Source organism: Oncorhynchus tshawytscha, linkage group LG09 (assembly GCF_018296145.1).
Source record: "Oncorhynchus tshawytscha isolate Ot180627B linkage group LG09, Otsh_v2.0, whole genome shotgun sequence".
Lineage (NCBI taxonomy): Eukaryota > Metazoa > Chordata > Actinopteri > Salmoniformes > Salmonidae > Oncorhynchus > Oncorhynchus tshawytscha.
This window is the reverse complement of record NC_056437.1, coordinates 65,581,719-65,603,794: the sequence shown is the minus strand read 5'-3', so window position 1 is coordinate 65,603,794 and position 22,076 is coordinate 65,581,719. Positions and strand designations below refer to the sequence as shown.

General features: G+C 41.2%; 1 protein-coding gene across 2 annotated transcripts in view; it reads right to left on the bottom strand.

Moving 5' to 3' along the window:
• Positions 1-1,578: 1,578 nt before the first annotated feature.
• The window catches only part of LOC112259162 (potassium voltage-gated channel subfamily C member 1), a 100,717-nt gene continuing 80,219 nt past the window's right edge, over positions 1,579-22,076 (bottom strand). The window contains exon 4 of one of the 2 annotated variants that reach the window (XM_042327244.1): positions 1,579-3,039. In XM_042327244.1, coding sequence (XP_042183178.1) covers positions 3,026-3,039 — 14 coding nt within the window. In that variant the 3' untranslated portion in view covers positions 1,579-3,025. Of the gene's footprint in view, positions 3,040-8,958; positions 10,939-22,076 lie in introns of those variants that run through there. The other variant, XM_042327245.1, reaches the window with a different exon arrangement.

Genomic DNA, 22,076 nt, shown 5'->3' with positions numbered 1-22,076 from the left:
GTGGAAGGTCAACGAGAGCTTTTGTTCATCAACAGAAACCACAACAAAGCTCATTATGACATAATAGAATAGATAAGACAGTTTTGGCGTTCCCTTCACGCATCTTTGAACAGCAGTTTTCCTGGCCAATATGCTATCCCCACCTGGGAAATGGAGCAAAGATGGCTGCTTCACCAACGCCGGGGGCACCAGCAGCAGTTGGGGGTTAAATGCCACAACGACATGTTATACACATCCCCATAATCCGGGAGATAGGCCTACGGTACATTATGTCATAGCAGCACAAAGCTACGCATTGTATAGCTACAATATCAGGGCTGAGCTAATATGGCGCTATCTATGGCCAGTCAGCGCAGTGCTACAGGTGCTAGCTACAGTACAGGGTCAGAGCTACAGTATTATTGGCTACACAATCCAATCCATGTTATTTGTTGTGTGTTAGGTCATCGCTAATCTCGTTCACCAGATCAGATACTTTCTCCCAATGCGCAGTGGGTTTTTTTTTAGCCTGGGGACGGGGTGAGGTTTAATCTATGCTAGGTATCGCTAAACTGCTTTAGTTAGCCGAGACCTTATAGAGTCTACAACCGCGTCCCGGTGGTGAAGCTGCCATCTCCCACCTTGAGCACGAGACTGAAAGAACAAAAAAACCGAGTCCATCATGGTCGTATTCATTGGTGCACACCGTAGCAAACAGGTTTGCAGCGGAAAACTTGTTAGACAAGTGTATAGGTATAGTCCGTTCCCGGCCCGTTTGGATCCTAGTAAATATGACCCACTGGATCTGAGCACAGCCCAACTAAACAGAGTTATGCAGACAAGACAGTGGAGAGGGGACCTGGATGGACAGTGGGGTGGAAGACAGTGAATTGGCAGCAGGGGGCGCAATCAGGGCGGTAGGACCAGAGAGTGAGAGCAGTAGAAGAAGAAGTAGCAGAGAGGGAGAAGAGTTGTCATCAAAGTAGTAGTAGAGTAGTTGTAGTATCAGGGGAAGTTCCTCGCACAGTTCATCTCTGGTAGATTTTGTGGTGTATGTTTATCTTATTTGTCTAAGAAAACATTGTTCAATGTGTATCTTGCAATCCTATATATTTTTTTCGTTATTCCTTTTTTTTTTATCCCAAAACAAAATATAGATTTTTTTTTAATATAATCCTGCTCTTTTTTAAAATGAGTTGCATATAACATAAATATTTTTTGTTTCATCTCGATTTTGTACATTTTTTTCAATTCCTAGCCCTCTTTTTTAGGGAGGGGGGGTGGGGTTAGGGCTTGCAGAAGTATACTCATGCAGAATAGTCATGCTGGTAAACAAAGTAATAAAAATGCATTTTCACTTTTTCCCGGAATTGTTTATCAAAGTTCACCCTCTTCCCGCTCTTTTCTCGCACTTCCTTGTGATCCCCCCCAGAGGTGCAGTGCTCTTTGACCTTCATCTTTTCTACAGAAAGGAGAGAGACCTTTACAGTAGCCACTCTCTCAACGTGCAGTTGACCGTTTGTTATCTTGACACTTGTAAATAGTTACCAATTGGATCTTTTTGAAAAAGGTTGATGTGACTATGATTGTTTGGTTTAAAAAATAAAGTCTCTCTGGTCTCTCTCTCCATCCTTTTTGTTCTCTACGTTTCGTTCCTCAGGTTTTTTTTTCGATCATGCCATGCAGTTTGCTACGGAGGAGGAGCAGCAATGCTGAGATGCAGAGGGTTGGAGATAAAGAGAGGGAGCGATTGAGAGCGAGAAAGAGAGGGCAATGTATGTCCTCGTTTTCCCAGCAGTCGCTGGCGTACTTGGCATGCGCATTGCGGTCATGCTTCCAGTGTCTCTCTCCTTTGGCGTCCTCCTCAACTCTCCAGCGCACACACTCTGGTTTTCTTTAGGCCCAAATCCTTCAAAGTGGTCGATGAGTAGGTCTGTTAGGGTCAGACGACACCCTCTCTCATGCAACACGAGTCAGCATCAGTCAGTCAGGGAGTGTATCGTATGTCAGACCTATGTGCAGGTTTCTATGAAATGACCAATGGCCTGGTATACTATATAACTGGTAGCTCTACTATTGTAGCCCATCATTCAGTATCTTCTGAAGTGTGTCACTTGTGAGAGGGTAAGAGAAGGGCTGTCAATCACTGAAAACAGTCCAACAGCTGTGACTGACTTTACATAAACAGGTAGCGTCACCATAGTGGGCCGACTCAGGAGTCACTGGACGCAATGGTCATTCGGCCTCCTAGCTTTGCATAGTGTTTGGCTGCAAAGCAGTAAAATGACTGTTATTTCAATGTATTTTGCCATTGGCTAGCACCTGGCTCGCCTTTTCTGTAGTCACATCCACACTGACTGTGTTGAGTAATCTCAGACCACTGCAGCAGTTTGTTTATGTTGCCTACCGTACTGTATGTCCAATCTTTGAAGTACCAAATAGGAAGATTTAAAAACAATTGAATATACTGTATCTGAGAGCCAGTAACATGTCATTTGTCTAAGGGAACATTTGACAGTGGTTAAGAGCATGCATTGTCTATGATACAGTAGGATGACAACCAAGTTGTGGAACACTGTCCTACTGTCCCATAACTCTTTGGCTCTTTCCTAGGGGCATTCTGTTCTATTGTTTGTTTCTTTTATAATTTGTCTGGGATTTCAATGTCAATAAACTTAGTATAATAAGACACGGTAAAGTATGCTGACATAAGGTATGTGTTTCAGTCTGTTTCAGTCTGTTATGTTGGTCTGGAGTTTGTTTTCTACAGCATGGTGCTGATTGAGGAGTCCACAGGAACGAAGGATGCTTCTGGTGCGGAGGGATGAACAAATCTCTTTGACTCTCGTTGTCCTCTATCATCCGCCCATTATCACCATCACCTTCAGTTCTCTTTCTTTCTCTCGCTCTCTCCTTTTTTCTCTCCCTCTCTCTCTCTCTCTCTCTCTCCGGTTACGTATTCCTCCAGCCCACAGTGAATCCAGTAGGGAGCTCTGGGTGAATTGTGTCCTATGGTTGTTCCTCTTCTTGGACAGGAAGGGGAATTTTAGAAACTCAACACTGGAAAAAAAAAGAGGAGAGAAACAAGGATAAGAATCAGTGGAAGTTCCAGCAAATCTAAAATATCAACCAGCTACGCCTGGATGTTTAAAAACCTACATGATCCAGGGTAGTTTAGTTGATACGATTAACCTAACATGAGCTTGAATGGGAGTTTGAATTCATTTAACATTCTCAATAGTTATAGTCCAGGTGTTTGATTGTATGACTGGATGGGTTTAATTATGATGAGTACAACTGTTCAAAGCCAATGATTCACCTGGTCGACAGTGGATAAAGCAAACGAAAGACCAATACAATTGGCGTGGGTGGTTTCAGTCCTTGTGGGCTGTTTAGTCTGCTGGTGTTCACCTACCTCTTAATTCTTTGGTTAGTCATAGTCCAATAGGGTGCTTTTCCAGCCAAAAGGACTGAGTCAGTGATTTTGGAGGTCATTCCCACACAGGACTACAGCCCACCAGGAATGTTAGTTTAGCTTAACACAGACCAAGACTTGAGAGCACTTCAGAAAGTATTCATACCCCTTGACTTTTCCACATTTTGTTGGCCTACATACAATACCCCATAATGTCAAAGTGGAATTACGTTTACATTTTTTTTTAAACAAAATAATTCAAAATGAAATATTAAAATGTCTTCAAACCCTTTGTTATGGCAAGCCTAAATAAGTTCAGGAGTAAACATTTCCTTAACAAGTCATATAATAAGTTGCATGGGCTCACTCTGTGTGCAATAATATTGTTTAACAAGATTTTTGAATGACTACCTCATTGCGGTAATTATCTGTAAGATTCCACAGTCGAGTAGTACATTTCAACCACTATGACCAGGGAGGTTTTCCAAATGGGTAGATGGGTGGAAAAAAAAGACATTGAATATCCCTTTGAGCGTGGTGAAGTTATTGATTACACTTTGGATGGTGTATCAATACACAACGTCAGTACAAAGATACAGGGATCCTTCCTAACTCAGTTTCCAGAGAGGAAGGAAACTGCTCAGGGATTTCACCATGAGGCCAATGGTGACTTTAAAGCAGTTACAGAGTTTAATGTGATAGAACAGACACTGGGAGACAAATTCACCTTTTAGCAGAACAATAATCTAAAACACAAGGCCAAATATACACTGGAGTTACTTGCCAAGGTAACATTCAATGTTCCTGACTGGCCTGCAGTTTTGCATTAAATTAGGTTGAACATCTTGAAAATGGCTGTCTAGCAATGATCAACAACCCAACTTGACAGAGCTTGAACAATTTTAAAAAGAATAATCTGCAAATATTGTATAATCCAGTTGTACAAAACTCTTAGAGACTTACCCAGAAAGATTCACAGCTATAATCGCTGCCAAAAAGGATTCTAACATGTATTGACTCATGGGGTATGAATACTTACGTAAATTAAATTCTTCTGTATTTTATTTTAAATACATTTGCAACAAAAAAATCTAAAAACAGGGTTCACTTTGTCATTATGTGGTATTGTGTGTAGATGGATGAGAAGCAAACAAATATTGAATCAATTTTGAATTCAGGCTGTATCCCAACAAAATGTGGAATAAATCAAGGGGTATGAATACTTTCTGAAAGTACTGTATGTATCCTACAGCCTACACAAACAGATAGGCAACATGGAGGAAAAACTTTGACATGAATCAGAGCGAAGCACAGAAACACACGCAACACAAAACACTGTTACACACAAACACACACACACACACACACACACACGCAAACACACACTGCGAAAACACAGCACACGAAGCACAGAGCGAAACAGCACACAGAACACAAAACACATTCTTACACTGAGAAGTGATCAGCTTACTTCCTCCTCTCATTTAGTTTTTTTCTTTCTTCCCCAAACTGTCCTCCATTTCATGGTTCTTCCTTTGATGACAATCCTTTTTTAAATATACAGTTCCTACTCCCCCCCAAAAAAAAAAAACATTATACGTAACATCTGACAGTCTTTCTGTCCTTTTTTTCTGTCCACTCCTATCCTCGGGAGACGTTTGTAATCCACTTTTAGGGGAGATGAAACTTTAACATTTATGGGACTTTTCATTTCCCCAAAGTCTGTTGTTTCAGTTTTGGGTTTTGTAATGGAAGCAGTAGAGATAGCACATCTCAAAATACCAATACAAAAAAAATGATAGGAGAAAGTGGATAGGTTGAGATGGGGTGAAACGTGTGTGTCGGAGAGAGAGAGAGGGGAGTGGAGGGACCAAACAACCTCAGAATCACATAACAGGGTACATAGGTGAGCTGGGATGAGAACACAGGACACATACAATATTTACAAGTCCATACATACAGTAGAGAGGAAGCAAAACATTTCAAACCTTCTCTCTGTTCGGCTCTGATAGACATTACGTCTGGAAGCACTGATTTAAAGCAACACAGAGAGAGATATACCTGAGTTGTGAACGGAGGGAGACTGATGAAGAGAGGGGAAGGGGAAACGTGGAAAAGGGGGAAGACAGAGGTGTCGTCAAAAAAAAACATTACACTGATGATATTATTCAATTCATTTCTACGTCAGTTGTTGGCTAGACTACAAAACATCCTCCATTTCAGCATCTTAAAAGTCCTTCTCCTTTCTTAGGATTGGTTAAAAAAAAGTGTCTGAAGCAATGATTGAACAAAAATATGCTATGATACACAGACCTGAACATCACTCTACTAACTGAACCCACTAACTAAACCATCAATAATGAGCAAAATAACCACCTATCACAACCTCCACTGATCCATTCTAGAATGTCACATGCTCACCTCCTACTGCTTGTCAAAGAGCAGCACCCTCCTGTCCCAGTGACAATGGGGGGGGGATTCACTACCCGTTGATGTTAACAGATGTTAATTCAATGTCTATACCACATTGTGCCCAGTGGGTATTGAATATTCCTATTGCCTATAATAGGGTTCTGGTCAAAAGTAGTGCACGGTATAGGGACTAGGGTGCCATTTCAGATGCAACCTAAGTTTAAAGAATGTGCAGGATGCACAAGGAAGTAGCATAAGCATTTTTGCTCAACAATGAGTCATCCATGTCTGTAGCCTACGGTTGGTTACGTGTGAATTCTACCACCAGAGGGCAAGTATAGTCTATTTGTAGATTGTTCATGACAGTCCAGGTTAGTTTTTCTGTCTGCTATGACTCAATAACTGTCCTAATATGTAACCACAAGGTGTAGCAAAACAAAGTAATGCACATTATATCCCAGGTTATAGGTTATTAGTTTATCAACAACAAAAAATGTCACTAAATAATGCAAAAGTTGTGTGAGCTTTCCCTCCACATAGTGGAGGTTATCGTATCGTTTCAAACGTTAAACCCATAAAATGTTGGGTATGTACTGTATCTCAGGATATTTCAAGCAAGAGAGGGACAAGACAGAACAGGATGGATTGATGGAACAAGAGAGATGGAGAACAGAGAGGAGAGGAAGTGTGTAGAAAAGTCGGTAAGGTTTGGGTGGGCTTTGGCCGATGTGGTTTTCACCGAGGGAAATGGAGTTTTGAGGACGTGTTCTGATTAACGTGGAAAAAGGAAGTCGACGATTTCTTTCTCTAGTATTAATTCACAGTTACTGCTTCTTTTTGCATATACCTGAGAAGCACTGAGCTCTCAGAATAGTTCTCTGTAAAAAGATAACAAAAATCATAAATCATAAAGTAATTATTGTTACCAGTTAGTCTAGTAAGGTCTATAAGAAATAACAGAGCGGCTACACAAGACCACTGGTTACCCTTCCCCATCCTTAAAAAATAAAACTTTCCCAAACCCCCTCCCCATTAGGGTACCAATGGTCTCTTCCACCCTAGAACATCTTAGCATGCATATATAAGCCCAACTCTTCTCAGGCAAAACTGTGAGGGCCGAGTGCTTTTTTCCCTAATAGCATGCTGTTAGTCTATATGTTATGTGTATAGAAATATACACATTCATATGCACTTAATATATACAGTAAATATATACACATTCATTAAGCTTATGATCAAATCTGATGTCTTCTCAAATCACATTTCCTTGATGATGGATATAGACATATCAATCCCTTATTGCTTGCAATGGAAACCCCATGAAGACTGAAATAAGTCAAAACTTTACAACTGTACAGAACATTTGGACCAATAACAGGTATAAGAAGAATTTCTATAATACAAGAACAAAATCCCAAAGCACTAGATCAAGGGAGAAGACGGGGGAGGAAGGGAGGGATGTAGGGATGAAGAGAGACAATTTAGAAAAAATAGATTTGGTAGTTTGTAGACTGGTGTCTGGGTGTCAACAAAACCATGTATAGGGAATATATCTGTGTGTACTACCATATATAACTATATTATCATATATATTACTCTGGGTGTAGAGTACTAGTGCAAGTTGGGGTGAATTCCATTTATATTATATCAACTCTGGAGGTGAATAAAAATCCAAACCATTCATTGAAACGAATCCGACATTTAATATAACAGCGATTTTCAATGAATTCATTGAGATTCAATGCATCTCCTGAATTGACTGCAATCAAAATGGAGTCCACCCCAACCATAGTTATAGGTCAAGCTTTCACCCTCCCTGTCACTCCCACCTCAAACTACACAGATGAAGGCTTTTCGGATTCTCACCCACTACTATTGAATTAGCATGGTCCCAGATCTGTTTGTGCTGTCTAGCCAACTCCTATGTCATTGGCAAGCTAAACATGACATGTTTGATGTGACAATGAGTGACAAGGACTTGGTAATAGAGCACGAATCAGCTGGCACTCGGGCTACTATTGGATATGTGCAGATATGAAATGCAGATATGGAGTGATGTCACGTGACTCACAACAACAGTTCATATTTTAAACTAATAAAACGTCAAACCTTCTCACAGCATCACTTGAGCCTGTAGAGGACACAGTTCTCAACTGAACGAGTCCGGAGCTTTGAATTATCTAAGGGTTTTGTCTAATTGTGTTTTTTTTGCTTCGATCGCTGAGCGAGGTTGCCCTAATAGCTTTTTTAGCTTAACACTATCTAGAGTGTATACAGTCCACACCTGTATAAGGCTAATGTTAATGTGAGTCATAGAGAATGCCATTTCTATGAAATGTGAAAAGATTTCACCTTCAGTCCTTACACAACCCTCTATCTCTGGTGAGAGAGGAGCAGGTGGCAGAGTGAGAAATGAGGACGGGGAGAGATGGGAAGGTCAAACCCCCCAAAAAAATCACGTCAAATCAAACAGACACATTTCAAGCAACTGAACTGGATACGAACAGTTAGAGACATAAGCATTACCTTAATAGGCGGCAACATTCTATACCAATAAATATCAATAATAAAATCGACAGTAACATCGGAAAATACAAAAATAAACATTTCTGTAAATCAACCACTAAAATGAAAATATACAATCCATAAGAGTGACAATAATTAAAATATCGACATTGGGTATATCAAGATATATATATAATTTTTAAAACATTGTCACTATAACCTCGTCATCTTCTAGATTTCAACTAAATTTCAAAAGAAATTGGGATTTTAGGAAGTTTTGGTCTCTTTTTTTCTGATGTCTGGTATGGAGGGAAAACATTTGTCCTCCTTCAACACTCCCCCCTTCTGATGAATTGGCACTCTTGCCTCTTGGACCAAAGGTAGATGCATGTCTGTGTGCTCAAATCCACACAAGTCCCATGTACGCCACAGATATACAGCATATCTCCATAGGATTAACTATACATAGATACAAATATATTTCTATACATTGCATATTTCTATATATGTATGTTGCCTTTTTTGTTAATTTGATCATTGTTTCGTTCTGTTCTTCTACCAAGCGCTGTCAGTCCATCCTCCATTCACGGTGCCCTCTTTTATTGTGAGGAGCGATGGTTCAGCAGCCAGGACCGGGAGGTGGGGGGTCAAAAGGACAAAAGAGAAAAAGAAAAAAAGAAAACTGAAAAAAAATCACTACACTCAAATCATAGGAGTCATTGTGAGTGTGGCGATGTGGTGAAATGCTCGATACAGGAAGTCAACAAAGGATTGAGAAGGTGAAGGGAGATCGATGATGAAGATGGAAAAAGACCGAAATTGATCTCTTGTCTAACGGGTGACCCGAAGCCACTTCTGATTATAGCCACACCCTCCTGACACTGACATGTGCAGACTGAAAGGTATAGTTTGATATGTGTACAGATTTGATTTCTGAGGAGCCATATTTAGAAAAAAGAGAAAGAAGCTTCATTTCATGCACCTGCATACAAGCGGGCAGGGAGGGCGGGTAGGGCCGGTATATGGTCAATGATGAGAAATACCGATCCCTGCTTCGATGGCCCCTTTCACTGCTCCCGACCAATGGGAATGAGAGTTCCACCCCCACCCCATCTTCTCGACCACACCTAACCCCGCCCCCTAGAGAAAGAAGAGAGAATCCATCCCTTCTGCCCTTTAATCCTCAAAACCATTATAAAAATAGTTTGTTATGTCCTCCCTCTCTGTGGGTTAGGATGCTATTCGGAATATCTTCTTTAAAACATTGATGGCCGTTGTTCAGGCTTTCATCAGAGTCTGTGTATTGCACAAAAGCCCCAGAACGCTTTGCGTTCTCTCCAGCTCTCTACATGGCACTGATAACATCAATAATGATAATGATAATAACTGTAGTAGTGAATGAATGCTAGTATAGTACAACTCTCTAGCACCCCCCAGCTTTTAAAATGATACATTGCTGTTTGATCAGTCGTGAGTCTCTATAAGTGTGTGTATGTGTGTGCCTGTGTGTGTGATACAGTCTACTTTCAGCACACGGAAACACATTTAACGGTCCATTGAGTCATCTCCCCTGGGAGATCTAGCACTAACCAGTACATGGCTTGTTTTATGGGTGCTACTAAAAAATAATTTTCTTACTTTGGGCTTGCCTCTTTTTCTTTTCAAAGATTTTCTGTTAAATATAAGAATTTCTTTGTGTGATTTTTTTCTTCTTCAAAAAACCCCCAAATGCATGCATTTTAATATATATTCGATATTTTGTTGGTGTTAGTTACTGTAAGTGTGTTCCTCATCCCAAATACAAGCGATGCGTGTGTGTGAGTGAGTGGATGGGTTTGCTGTTGAGGCTTGATGTCGTGTGGGTGTGTAGAGTATCAGAACAAGTCTCATTTGACTAAGGAGCTCTTTAGGATTAGTGGCAATACGGAGTGCAAGAACAGCACACATTTACTATAATACAGGGAGGCCTGCTATTGTAGCTCACTGCATTGTTTATCAGTCCAAATCACTAACCTACACTCAATCCCTGTTAATAAGGCAAGTGTGTGAGAGTATACGTGTGTGGGTGTGTGTGTGTATGAGAGAGAGAGAGCGAGGGAGAGAGAGTGTATGTGTGTGTGTGTGTTCTCATTGCTCCAACAGGCGTAAGATTGCTGTAGACTAACGCTGAATACCTCTTAACATTTTTGCTTCGGCTTAACATATTGCACATCGCATGTGGTGGGAAAGTGCATGTAGTCATAGTGGATATTTTTTCTATTCATTCTAAGTCTCTTATACACTGCATGTCCCCCTCTACCTGGCTTTCAATATAGAGCATTATTAAATGTGGCTAAATGGCACCCCCTACAGCTCATTATCATTATCACTATTGGACTAATATAAATGGGAGCACTGGGATTACAGTGGTGTTGGTATGTCTCTCTTTCCTGATACTCCTTCTGTAGTTGACTTGTTGGCTTGCTTCTCCTCATCATGACGCTACAAAATGGAGGGGATGGGGGAGTGACAGCGGCGGAGGTTGGTTCCCGGGGGCTCGAAAGGGTTGGTGATGGGGGTGAGGCGCATGGGGGCTCCTGACATGCCCGAAATGTTATTGAGGCTGCGAGACTTCTCATAGCCTGTCGCTGTGGTGACCGTGTTGTCATAGTTAGAGGGTTACATTAGGTTAGAGGTCAAGGGGTTACCGGAGAGGTGACAGAAGTTAACAGTGGTGTTTTTGGGAAAAGTATTTTTAGGGTTAAAAACAGTTTAAATGCAGGACATTTGGTACAAAATAAAGTAAAATTGCATAAATGTTTGTGGTTAATTTAAATGTTTTAATGTTTATTATGTTATTTTTTCATAGTTTAAGGAGGATATGGATATCATTTGTATGACAGAGAAAGATGTCGCGTTAAAATATATGATGGATTAGAAATAGCAAGGAATAGCGATTGTTATGAATAAATAGGTTTCCAAAAACAAAAACAATAAAATAAAATAAAAATCATACCAAATAAACAGTCAAACCGAAAATCCAAATCAAGTGTTAAGGCCACAGACAAGGGACAGAGAGAAAGACAGACAGACGGGAGAGACAGGACAAAACAGGAAAATGAGTTATGAAAATATGGCATCAAAATTTTGCCACATCAATACACAATGGTGCTCTCTGTCAGTAGTGTCAGCATACAAAGTACAGCACAGTAGATTACAGCACTGTAGAGTACAGTAGAATATAGTAGGGGGGGAGAGTACTGATGGATAAAACAGCTGGTGTCAAGCTCCAGTGACTTTTAGCTCCCTCTGGCATACACAAAGAGAGGGAAGTACACTCATGTGTCTCTCAGAAAAAGGGAGATATTGAGAAAGAGAGAGGGCAGACTCGGCATCCAGATGTTTTAGCCTCCAACAATGAATTCTAATCCTCCAGACAGACAGACGGACGTCAGAGGGACAGACAGACGGACAGGGCAACAGTACATCCAGTCAAAGCTCTATTCAGCACCTCCCCAGAATAACAACAACATGACCAACTTGGACCTGGTGAAGTCGTCAGGATTTGGGAACAGAAACATCAGCAGAACATTTATTGTGTGTGTGTGTGTGTGTGCGTGCGTGTGTGGTGGAAGACCTTACAAAAACACTGACAGCTTCACCGGGCCCAACAGAACCTGGCTGCCTCCCCTTATTCACCATTTACACCTTCCTCTCGGAGCCCCCGTCACAGTAGTAATGATCTCGGGTCAGTTTGACCTTCTAGATCATAACGAATAAAATGAATAGGATAATATTTGAATGTGCAGAGGTGACCTGATCCTTGATCAGCCCTCCGACTCTGAGACGGTTTGTGAATGCAGGCCCATACTCCCTCTCATGGTCCAAGCCTACCTTCTTCCCCAGGGATGTAGTCTACTACGAGAACGTAACCATAAAACACAGTTTTTGCACCTTTTCATGTTGTGGAGAGCCTCTATGCACATATTATTATGCCAGATTAGTGTTCGAATTTGCATTACTCCCAACTAGTGATTGCGATGGCGTTCAGAATGCCGTTTTTGCCACTACTTCCTCAGCATTTCCTACAACTTGTGTCGGTCTGTTTGACATTTTTAGAGAACAGATGTCAATACCCTGGAGAATGACCAGGTAGAGCAAAATAGATCAAGGTTTGACACAAGCTCAAGATGTTGTTACAGCTGCCATAATCCCACAACACCCCTTCAAGGGTGAGCCAAATATCCAATACCACATTTTAAGAGTGAGCCAAAATTTAACACCATCCCTTTAAGAGTGAGCGAAAAGTCACATTACTATGCTCGGACATTACATGCATCAACCAATGGTTGCATGCCACGTCATTGACTGTGCTGTCAGCAACGTCTGAGCAGGGGAACATGACCGTTATCTAACACCACCCCTTTAAAAGCAAGCGGAAAATCTAACACCACCCCTTTAAGAGTGAGTCGCTCTTTTCCAAGATACAATTTAGAGGAAAAAGTGGATATAAACCTCAACACATCTGACCAAGCAGTATAATTGTCAGGTTAGGTGGCATAACAGGATCGGTTTGACCATCCTCTGTTCTCTAAACTCAAAGCAGCCACATCTCCTCCTAATGTGTCCTTTCTTTGTGTTGTTTTTGTTGTCATGAAGGACTTTGTTTTCTGTTCATCGTTACTGATAATAGAGAATGCGGCCCTGGGTTAGGAATGAATGAGGGCGGAAAGGCAGTCACATCACATGTCATCAAACATAAACCTGGGATCCGATTCAATCAATCACAGATAAAAGGTCAACCACGCTGTGGTTTATGCCGTCTCACAGACATTGTCATTGGATATTTTGATTTTGTAAAACCACATCTACCCTTAAAATACAGCATCAATAGTCTGAATGAAACCTGCAGCTGTGCTGAAAAAAAACGGCATACATTTCAAACTGGTTCATGCTGGTCTATACTGGTCAGTGCTGGTCAGATGCTGGTCAAGTTGGTCTGACCAGCATGGTCTGGGTTCTGCTGGCCGACCAGTAGGATCTAACTGTTCTGACCAGCATGGTCTAGCTGGTTATCCTCGCAGACCAGCCTTCGTTGTGTTTCCATTGTGTTTTCGCTGATGACCAGCCTTCATTGTGTTTTTGTTGGTAAGCAGCATCAGCTAAATCAAAACCAGCATCAAGGCACATTATGCTGACTTACAAAGTGAAGTATAATTCCTATTGGAATCTAACCAGAGAGGATTCCCACAGTCTGCATTCAGAATGACTGCCATGGTTTAGAAGATGAGGGGGCTTTCAAAACCGCGATGCAGTTGTCAAGTCAACACATCCATCAGTGCAGCTGTGAACCGCATCACAAGAGACATGCCAAACGGAAGATGTATATATATATTTTTTTAAATGATATCATTAATGCAATTTCAATGTTGTTTGAGTTGCTTAGTGAACCACTAAATTAGTTTGAGAGGATTTTACTGCAACACTGCTCACTGTAGCCAAGTTGCTTGACATAGGAGTTTCAAAGAGCTGTCAGTCAAAGCGAGCTCATGAATATAAGCTCCCCGCCCACTCATCCTGTCTTTTCAAACTTCCTGGTACAGTAGTTAGCCATGAGAGAAAAGGTACTTTTCAGAATGACTGTTGGATGCCATGTAGAACCCTTTGATTTGTCTCTGTAGGGGAAACCTTTTGAGTTCCAATTAGAACGCTCTCATGAAGAACCCTGACGCTAAATTGTAGCTGGTCTCATCAGATAACATGGCACACGTTAGCCCTATGCTAACCTCAACAAATGGTACTGATTATGTCCTGGCACAACTTCTTCATCAGCCTATGAACGATCTTAGACTTTATATGGACCAACCAATGTCATTTCTTTAAAATAGGTCAACCCTGGCCACTAGAGGGATATTTTAAGCCTGCAAATTCAAGGTTTACTACTATAACAAAATGTTGTGTGCCAATATTGCACTGATGCATCTTTGATTAGGCTACTAGCTAAAACGAACACCCCACGTTGTTGTTTATGAGTTTCACACACATCCATGTGCTTTCGCGGGGAAAATATAAATGAGGTCCTTACAACAACATAAACCTGTTCACTGCCGGTCCTTGATGCTCGATTCAAAACGCATGCGATGAAGTGGATGATACTAAACATGCGTAGCCTATAAAATGTTGTGGCCCTACATTTACGTGTACATGACCATGTAATATAGCCGATGCAATACGATTTGTATGTGTTTGTGGGCAAGGCTGAAGAAAGAAGTAGCTCCATATTAAATTCATTCATAATCTTCATTTTCAAGCTGTTGGCTGTAGGCGTCCCTTTTCAACACAATAACACTTGGGCACGAGCTCACCAGAACTGAGTACCGGCACCTCAAAATGTTCTACTGCAACCCTTATAAAATATTAGCTCAAAAGTATTGTACAGTTCCTGCACTTAAATATAAACAGTACCGGCACCCAAAATGAGTACCGGCACCTATTTTAGTCCAATTCAAGCACTGCACACTAACACAATACATGTAAATCAACATTTCAAATGGGGGGGGGGAAACTCATGTGAGATTCAAACCCTTGCCACAATCTGCAACAATTACATGGACTAGGCACTTGACACAGAGAGCAATTTGACCAGTCAGTCAAGTACATGTGATAATTGCTTTGATGAACATGAACATGCTGTTAGACTTAGTTATGTCAAGGACACTTCCAACTGCTTCGACAATTTTAATTGTCTGACGCACCTGTGCCAGGACATAATCAGTACCACCTGTTGAAGTTCGCATAGGGTTCATTTGTACCATGTTATCTGATGGGAACAGCTACAACTTAGCATTTGGTCACATGCAATTAAATCAACGCTTTTCATTGGCTGATACGCATTTTGTGCGTGTTAACTTTCAATTATTACTTTTTTACAGTTGATTTAAGGTGTTGTTGTTTTTTAAATGACTTGTTGTTTACCTTACTTTCACTGCACATTGAAATGTATGTGGGGGCAATGTGCTGGCGGGGAAAATGAGCATATTTGGGGGGCATGGTCTAAAATATGTTGTATTTCTGCCAATTGTTAGTGGAAGTATTGTACCAGTTTAAGAGGTTTTATCGTTATGTTGATGAAGGTTGAGGAGGTAAAACTATCGCACAGTGCAGTGTGCTGCTCAATGAGTGCAGACATTGAAAACCGGTGCAATCATTTTGGTGTAATGTGTGGTGTCTAGGAGTCGGAATGGTGGCGAGTAGTGCAGACGAAAATGGAGAAAAAGTTGATGAAGCAACAGCTGTGCTGGAAGGCGAAGAAATATGGGTGTCAGTCCTGATGGTATGGAGCGGGAGGATGAGGGTCAAGGACCTGAAATGGTCTGTAGTGGAAAGACATAGGAAGAAGAGAGATCATGATACTGAAAGCAGTGGCGCGTTTAGTAAAGAAAGCATAAAGAGCTCCAAGGTAGGAAGCAAAAGTAATAATGAGTCGGAGTGGAAAGACCACAGGGCCTCATTCACACCCTACCTGACTAACTAATGCCGTAGAGAAAAATGTAGGTCAAATTAGCTTGGTTCGTTGGAAATGGTAGACTGTTAATATTGTGTGGTAGACAGGCTCAGCAAGACAAGATTCTGAAAATGGAAAAGCTTTAAATGGGAAGAAGATTAAAAGCCATGTCCCTGGTGATTATGCTATATTGAGTCATCACTGTGGTCCTGATATCTATGTCCACAGATAATATTAAAGAACATGTGAAGGGAGGAAGAGTGATTGAGGCCAAAAGGTTGATCAGTAGGAAAGAGGGTCAAAGAAGTGAAGCCTATCAGTGGTGCTCAGGTTTGAGAAGGTTATGCCTGGGAAAGTACAGAGAGGATTCCTTAGTTTCAATGTCAGAGATTTTGTCCCGTCCCCATTGCAGTGTTTTAAATGTCAAAGCATGGGATATGTAAAGGAAGGACAAGATGTGTCAAGTGTAGAAGGGAAAATGATTACGGTGAATGTGGGAGCAATGTGAAGGTTAAGTGTTGTAATTGTGCGGGGGGAGAACACAGGTTTAAGGTTAATGCCAGGTTTTTATTTTACCTTTATTTAACTAGGCAAGTCAGTTAAAGAACAAATTCTTATTTTCAATGACGGCCTAGGAACAGTGGGTTAACTGCCTGTTTTGTACATTGTCAGCTCAGGGATTTGAACTTCCAACCTTCCAGTTACTAGTCCAACGCTCTAACCACTAGGCTACCCTGCCGTTTAAGGTTATTGTGGAGACCGCAAAAGAGACATTGGGGGATGTTACTGCTGAACAATCCTACGGGTGGAGTGTTTCAGTATTATATAGGTCAAGTTTAATGGGGTAGGGGGGTTGGGGAGGGGTTTTGGGAGTCGGTGAGGAAGAAGTTAGTAGGGATTTATCTGGTTTTTATTTTCGTGGTAGTACAGAATTGGACAGATCATGATTGATTCCAGCACAGTAGGTAACGACATGCCCTTAAACGTTTGTTTGTGCATGACATCATGGAAGAAGATGAAGGTTGAGCGCCTCATTTGTCCGGTCCCAGTTCTACATCTTTGTAAGAGCTTGTGACAATCAAGAGCTGCGCTGTTAAGAGGTTACTGTGCATTTCCCAGTAACTTAATGGCCGTTTTTCATCAGGAAGTTCATGTTTAATTTTCCTTAACGTACTGTTAGCTTGCTGCAAGCAGTTATTGTACAATTCACAGTAACTTACTGTGGACGACCTCTGTCATGCTCACTGACCTGATGGTGTGACAGGACGGTCAGTTTGCTACCAACCAAGAGGTTGAGGCCAGGTGAGGCTGGTTCCCAAGTGCGCTCACCACAAAGAATGCTGAGTAGTTGTCACCTAATGTTATACGCTATCTTGTAATCAGAAAGGTTCAGGGAAGGTACAGTGAGCTACTGGCTGCAAGTAAGTTCCTGTGCACTTTACAATAACTTACTGACATCTGGCTGTCAGTTAAGGTGCCAGTAAGTTACTGGCAGCTAGTTGTCAGTGAGTTACTAGAAGTTACTGGCTATTACGTTACCGTGAATTTTTAACTGGTTGCCAATTAGGTAACGCAGGATTCAAAGCAACTTCGAGCCAAACTCATTTCCATTAAGTTACTGTGAAATGTAGTCATGCTACGTTTGGTACCGGAGCTCCGAGGAATGCGTCGAAATTGCTAAGCAGCTAACTTCGAAGCAGTGTGCCGATGCGTGCATCCCTTTATCAGTGGTACGTCATCAATGATGTCCCGAGGCTTCGTTCGACTCTGTGCTTTTTTCAAACCGTAAGTTTCAAAATGAGAGATCCCCAGTGATTTCGCTGTGGTTCCGGTGCTTTTCTTCGATTCTAAGCTGCTTTCAAACATTGACCTCTACTGGACACTGTAATTACAAATATAGTAATGATTTTGTACAAATATTTTAATCTGACCAGTAATTTATCAGGTAGAGTAGGGAACAATTCAGGGACGTGAGGGTATGAGGTCAAATCCTGTTGAAGGCACACTATTTAGAAAATTGTTTTGCGTGAAACCACACTTTCTACACTGGTGTTCAAATCATTTGTTTCATTTGGTATAGTATAAGCTTCTGTCTTCAGCATCCTAAATGATGTCATAGATTCAGATGATGAAAAATAGTCAACTTGAAGCATGATGACAGATGTGAGGCTGGTAATTCCAACTGATTATAGGGGTTTTGATGAAAACAGTAGAGAAAGAAAGACTTTATATGATATGATAATCATACGCTGCTATTTATTGCTGACCAGGAGATGCAACTTTGCGAACAGATAATGAAGTGTTTTTCAGCACTATTTGGTGAAAGCGTCAAAGCCTTCAGAAAGCCTCGGATTCTCATCACTACTGAAATGCACAGTAACCTCTTTTTTTAAACCTTTATTTAACTTAGGCAAGTCAGTTAAGAACAAATTCTTATTTTCAATGACATCCTAGGAACAGTGGGTTAACTGCCTGTTCAGGGGCAGAAGGACAGCTCAGGGATTCGATCTTGCAACCTTTCGGTTACTAGTCCAACGCTCTAATCACTAGGCTACCCTGCCGCTACCTCTTAACAGTGCAGCTCTTTAAAACCTCTTAGTGATAGCCCCCTTTTTTTCAATTTCTAAATGACATACCCAAATCTAACTGCCTGTAGCTCAGGCCCTGAAGCAAGGATATGTATATTCTTGGTACCGTTTGAAAGGAAACACTTTGAAGTTTGTGGAAATGTGAATTGAATGTAGGAGAATATAACACAATAGATCTGGTAGAAGAAATTACAAAGAACAAAACAACAGGTTTTTTTTCTACCACCATCTTTGAAATGCAAGAGAAAGGTCCCAGTTCCAGCATTCACTCTGGTTGTAATTCCGATGGTGTCCACAAGATGGTAGCAGTGTATGTGCAGTGTATGTTCAGACGGATAACTTGAAGTATGAGCAAGCTGCAGGACATTTGGTGTGAAGTCACCTAGGTATAAATGGGCAAATCGTGAGAGACATTTGCAATCATATTACATTTTTCTGCAAGAATATTGTCAAATCTGTATACTTGGACTTTGATTTAGCTTTTCCAGTATTAGTTGCCTTATTATACGTTCAACATTTGCAAAACAATCAGTTTTCATAACTTCATAACTCTGAATATTCTTAAAATGTTGGTCCAAAAGGAAAAGGCATGCTATCTCAAAAGGGTAGCACCTACATTTTGCCACAGACACAGGGTTTCCAGATACTCCCGTAAAGCCCAGCTCACTGGCTATCTAGCTGGCTTTATTTGACCCCGATTGGTGCTTATTTGACAAAGATACAGTCATTCAAGTGAAGACCGCCTGCATCATCGGCGTTCCATGAAGGCGTCGCTCTCTGACCAAATATGGTGTCCTATAGGATGTACTACACCCCTAACGATATAGTGAAGTCTTGTTACATTCTAGGATCTCTGAGGAATACATATGAACGTGATTTTACACGTTTAGGGTGAGATTTTCACAGATTCCTTTCTTTGCAAATTGAACAAGTGGAAATACAAAATCGATCGTGCATGCTACAGTGCCTTGCGAAAGTATTCGGCCCCCTTGAACTTTGCGACCTTTTGCCACATTTCAGGCTTCAAACATAAAGATATAAAACTGTATTTTTTTGTGAAGAATCAACAACAAGTGGGACACAATCATGAAGTGGAACGACATTTATTGGATATTTCAAACTTTTTTAACAAATCAAAAACTGAAAAATTGGGCGTACAAAATTATTCAGCCCCTTTACTTTCAGTGCAGCAAACTCTCTCCAGAAGTTCAGTGAGGATCTCTGAATGATCCAATGTTGACCTAAATGACTAATGATGATAAATACAATCCACCTGTATGTAATCAAGTCTCCGTATAAATGCACCTGCACTGTGATAGTCTCAGAGGTCCGTTAAAAGCGCAGAGAGCATCATGAAGAACAAGGAACACACCAGGCAGGTCCGAGATACTGTTTTGAAGAAGTTTAAAGCCAGATTTGGATACAAAAAGATTTCCCAAGCTTTAAACATCCCAAGGAGCACTGTGCAAGCGATAATATTGAAATGGAAGGAGTATCAGACCACTGCAAATCTACCAAGACCTGGCCGTCCCTCTAAACTTTCAGCTCATACAAGGAGAAGACTGATCAGAGATGCAGCCAAGAGGCCCATGATCACTCTGGATGAACTGCAGAGATCTACAGCTGAGGTGGGAGACTCTGTCCATAGGACAACAATCAGTCGTATATTGCACAAATCTGGCCTTTATGGAAGAGTGGCAAGAAGAAAGCCATTTCTTAAAGATATCCATAAAAAGTGTTGTTTAAAGTTTGCTACAAGCCACCTGGGAGATACACCAAACATGTGGAAGACGGTGCTCTGGTCAGATGAAACCAAAATTGAACTTTTTGGCAACAATGCAAAATGTTATGTTTGGCGTAAAAGCAACACAGCGCATCACCCTGAAAACACCATCCCCACTGTCAAACATGGTGGTGGCAGCATCATGGTTTGGGCCTACTTTTCTTCAGCAGGGACAGGGAAGATGGTTAAAATTGATGGGAAGATGGATGGAGCCAAATACAGGACCATTCTGGAAGAAAACCTGATGGAGTCTGCAAAAGACCTGAGACTGGGACGGAGATTTGTCTTCCAACAAGACAATGATCCAAAACATAAAGCAAAATCTACAATGGAATGGTTCAAAAATAATCATATCCAGGTGTTAGAATGGCCAAGTCAAAGTCCAGACCTGAATCCAATCGAGAATCTGTGGATAGAACTGAAAACTGCTGTTCACAAATGCTCTCCATCCAACCTCACTGAGCTCGAGCTGTTTTGCAAGGAGGAATGGGAAAAAATGTCAGTCTCTCGATGAGCAAAACTGATAGAGACATACCCCAAGCGACTTACAGCTGTAATCGCAGCAAAAGGTGGCGCTACAAAGTATTAACTTAAGGGGGCTGAATAATTTTGCACGCCCAATTTTTCAGTTTTTGATTTTTTTTTAAAGTTTGAAATATCCAATAAATGTCGTTCCACTTCATGATTGTGTCCCACTTGTTGTTGATTCTTCACAAAAAAATACAGTTTTATATCTTTATGTTTGAAGCCTGAAATGTGGCAAAAGTTCGCAAAGTTCAAGGGGGCCGAATACTTTTGCAAGGCACTGTATATGGACCTTTTTAGGATATGAAAAATGATTTTATCTAACAAAACGACACTTCATGTTATCTCTGGGACCCTTTGGATGATAAATCAGAGCAAGATTTCAGAATGTATGTACACATTTCACTTTCAGAGGTGAATTTATCAAACCTATCGCGGTGAAAAAAGTGTTTTGTTGTTAGGAGCTCTCCTCAAACAATAGCATGGCATTTGTTTTCGCAGTAATATCTACCGTAAATTGGACCGTGCAGTTATACTAACAAGAATTTAAGCTTTCAGTCGATATAAGACACTTATATGTACTGACATTTGTTGTTTCTCTGTGGCCAATCTCTGTTATGCCCACAGACCTGGTGGGGTTAGCAGGTCATTCAGGTCATTAACAACCAGTTCAAACCCCCAGTTGGGTATAGTCTCAAGTAACCAACATTCAGCAGCAAACTGCCATCTTACAGCAATAACACCTTAATATCTTATTGGCAGACTCAACAGCCTTGGCTCAAATGACTGCCTCACCTGGTTCACCAACTACTTCTCAGATTGAGTTCAGTGTGTCAAATCGGAGGGCCTGTTGTCCGGACTTCTGGCAGTCTCTATGGGGGTGCCACAGGGTTCAATTCTCAGGCCAACTATTTTCTCTGTGTACATCAATGATGTCGCTCTTGCTGCTGGTGATTCTCTGATCCACCTCTAAGCAGACGACACCATTCTGTATACTTTTGGCCCTTCTTTGGACACTGTGTTAACAAACCTCCAGACGAGCTTCAATACCATACAACACTCCTTCCGTGGCCTCCAACTGCTCTTAAATGCAAGTAAAACTAAATGCATGCTCTTCAACAGATCGCTGCCCGCACCCGCCCGACCATCTAGCATCACTACTCTGGACGGTTCTGTGGACAACTACAAATACTTACGTGTCTGGTTAGGCTGTATACTCTCCTTCCAGACATCAAGCATCTCCAATCCAAAATAAAATCGGCTTCCAATTTCGCAACAAAGCATCCTTCACTCATGCTGCCAAACATAGTCCTTTTTTACGAGGGTGTCCTATCAATCCTTAACTTTGACAATGTAATTTACAAAATAGCCTCCAACACTCTACTC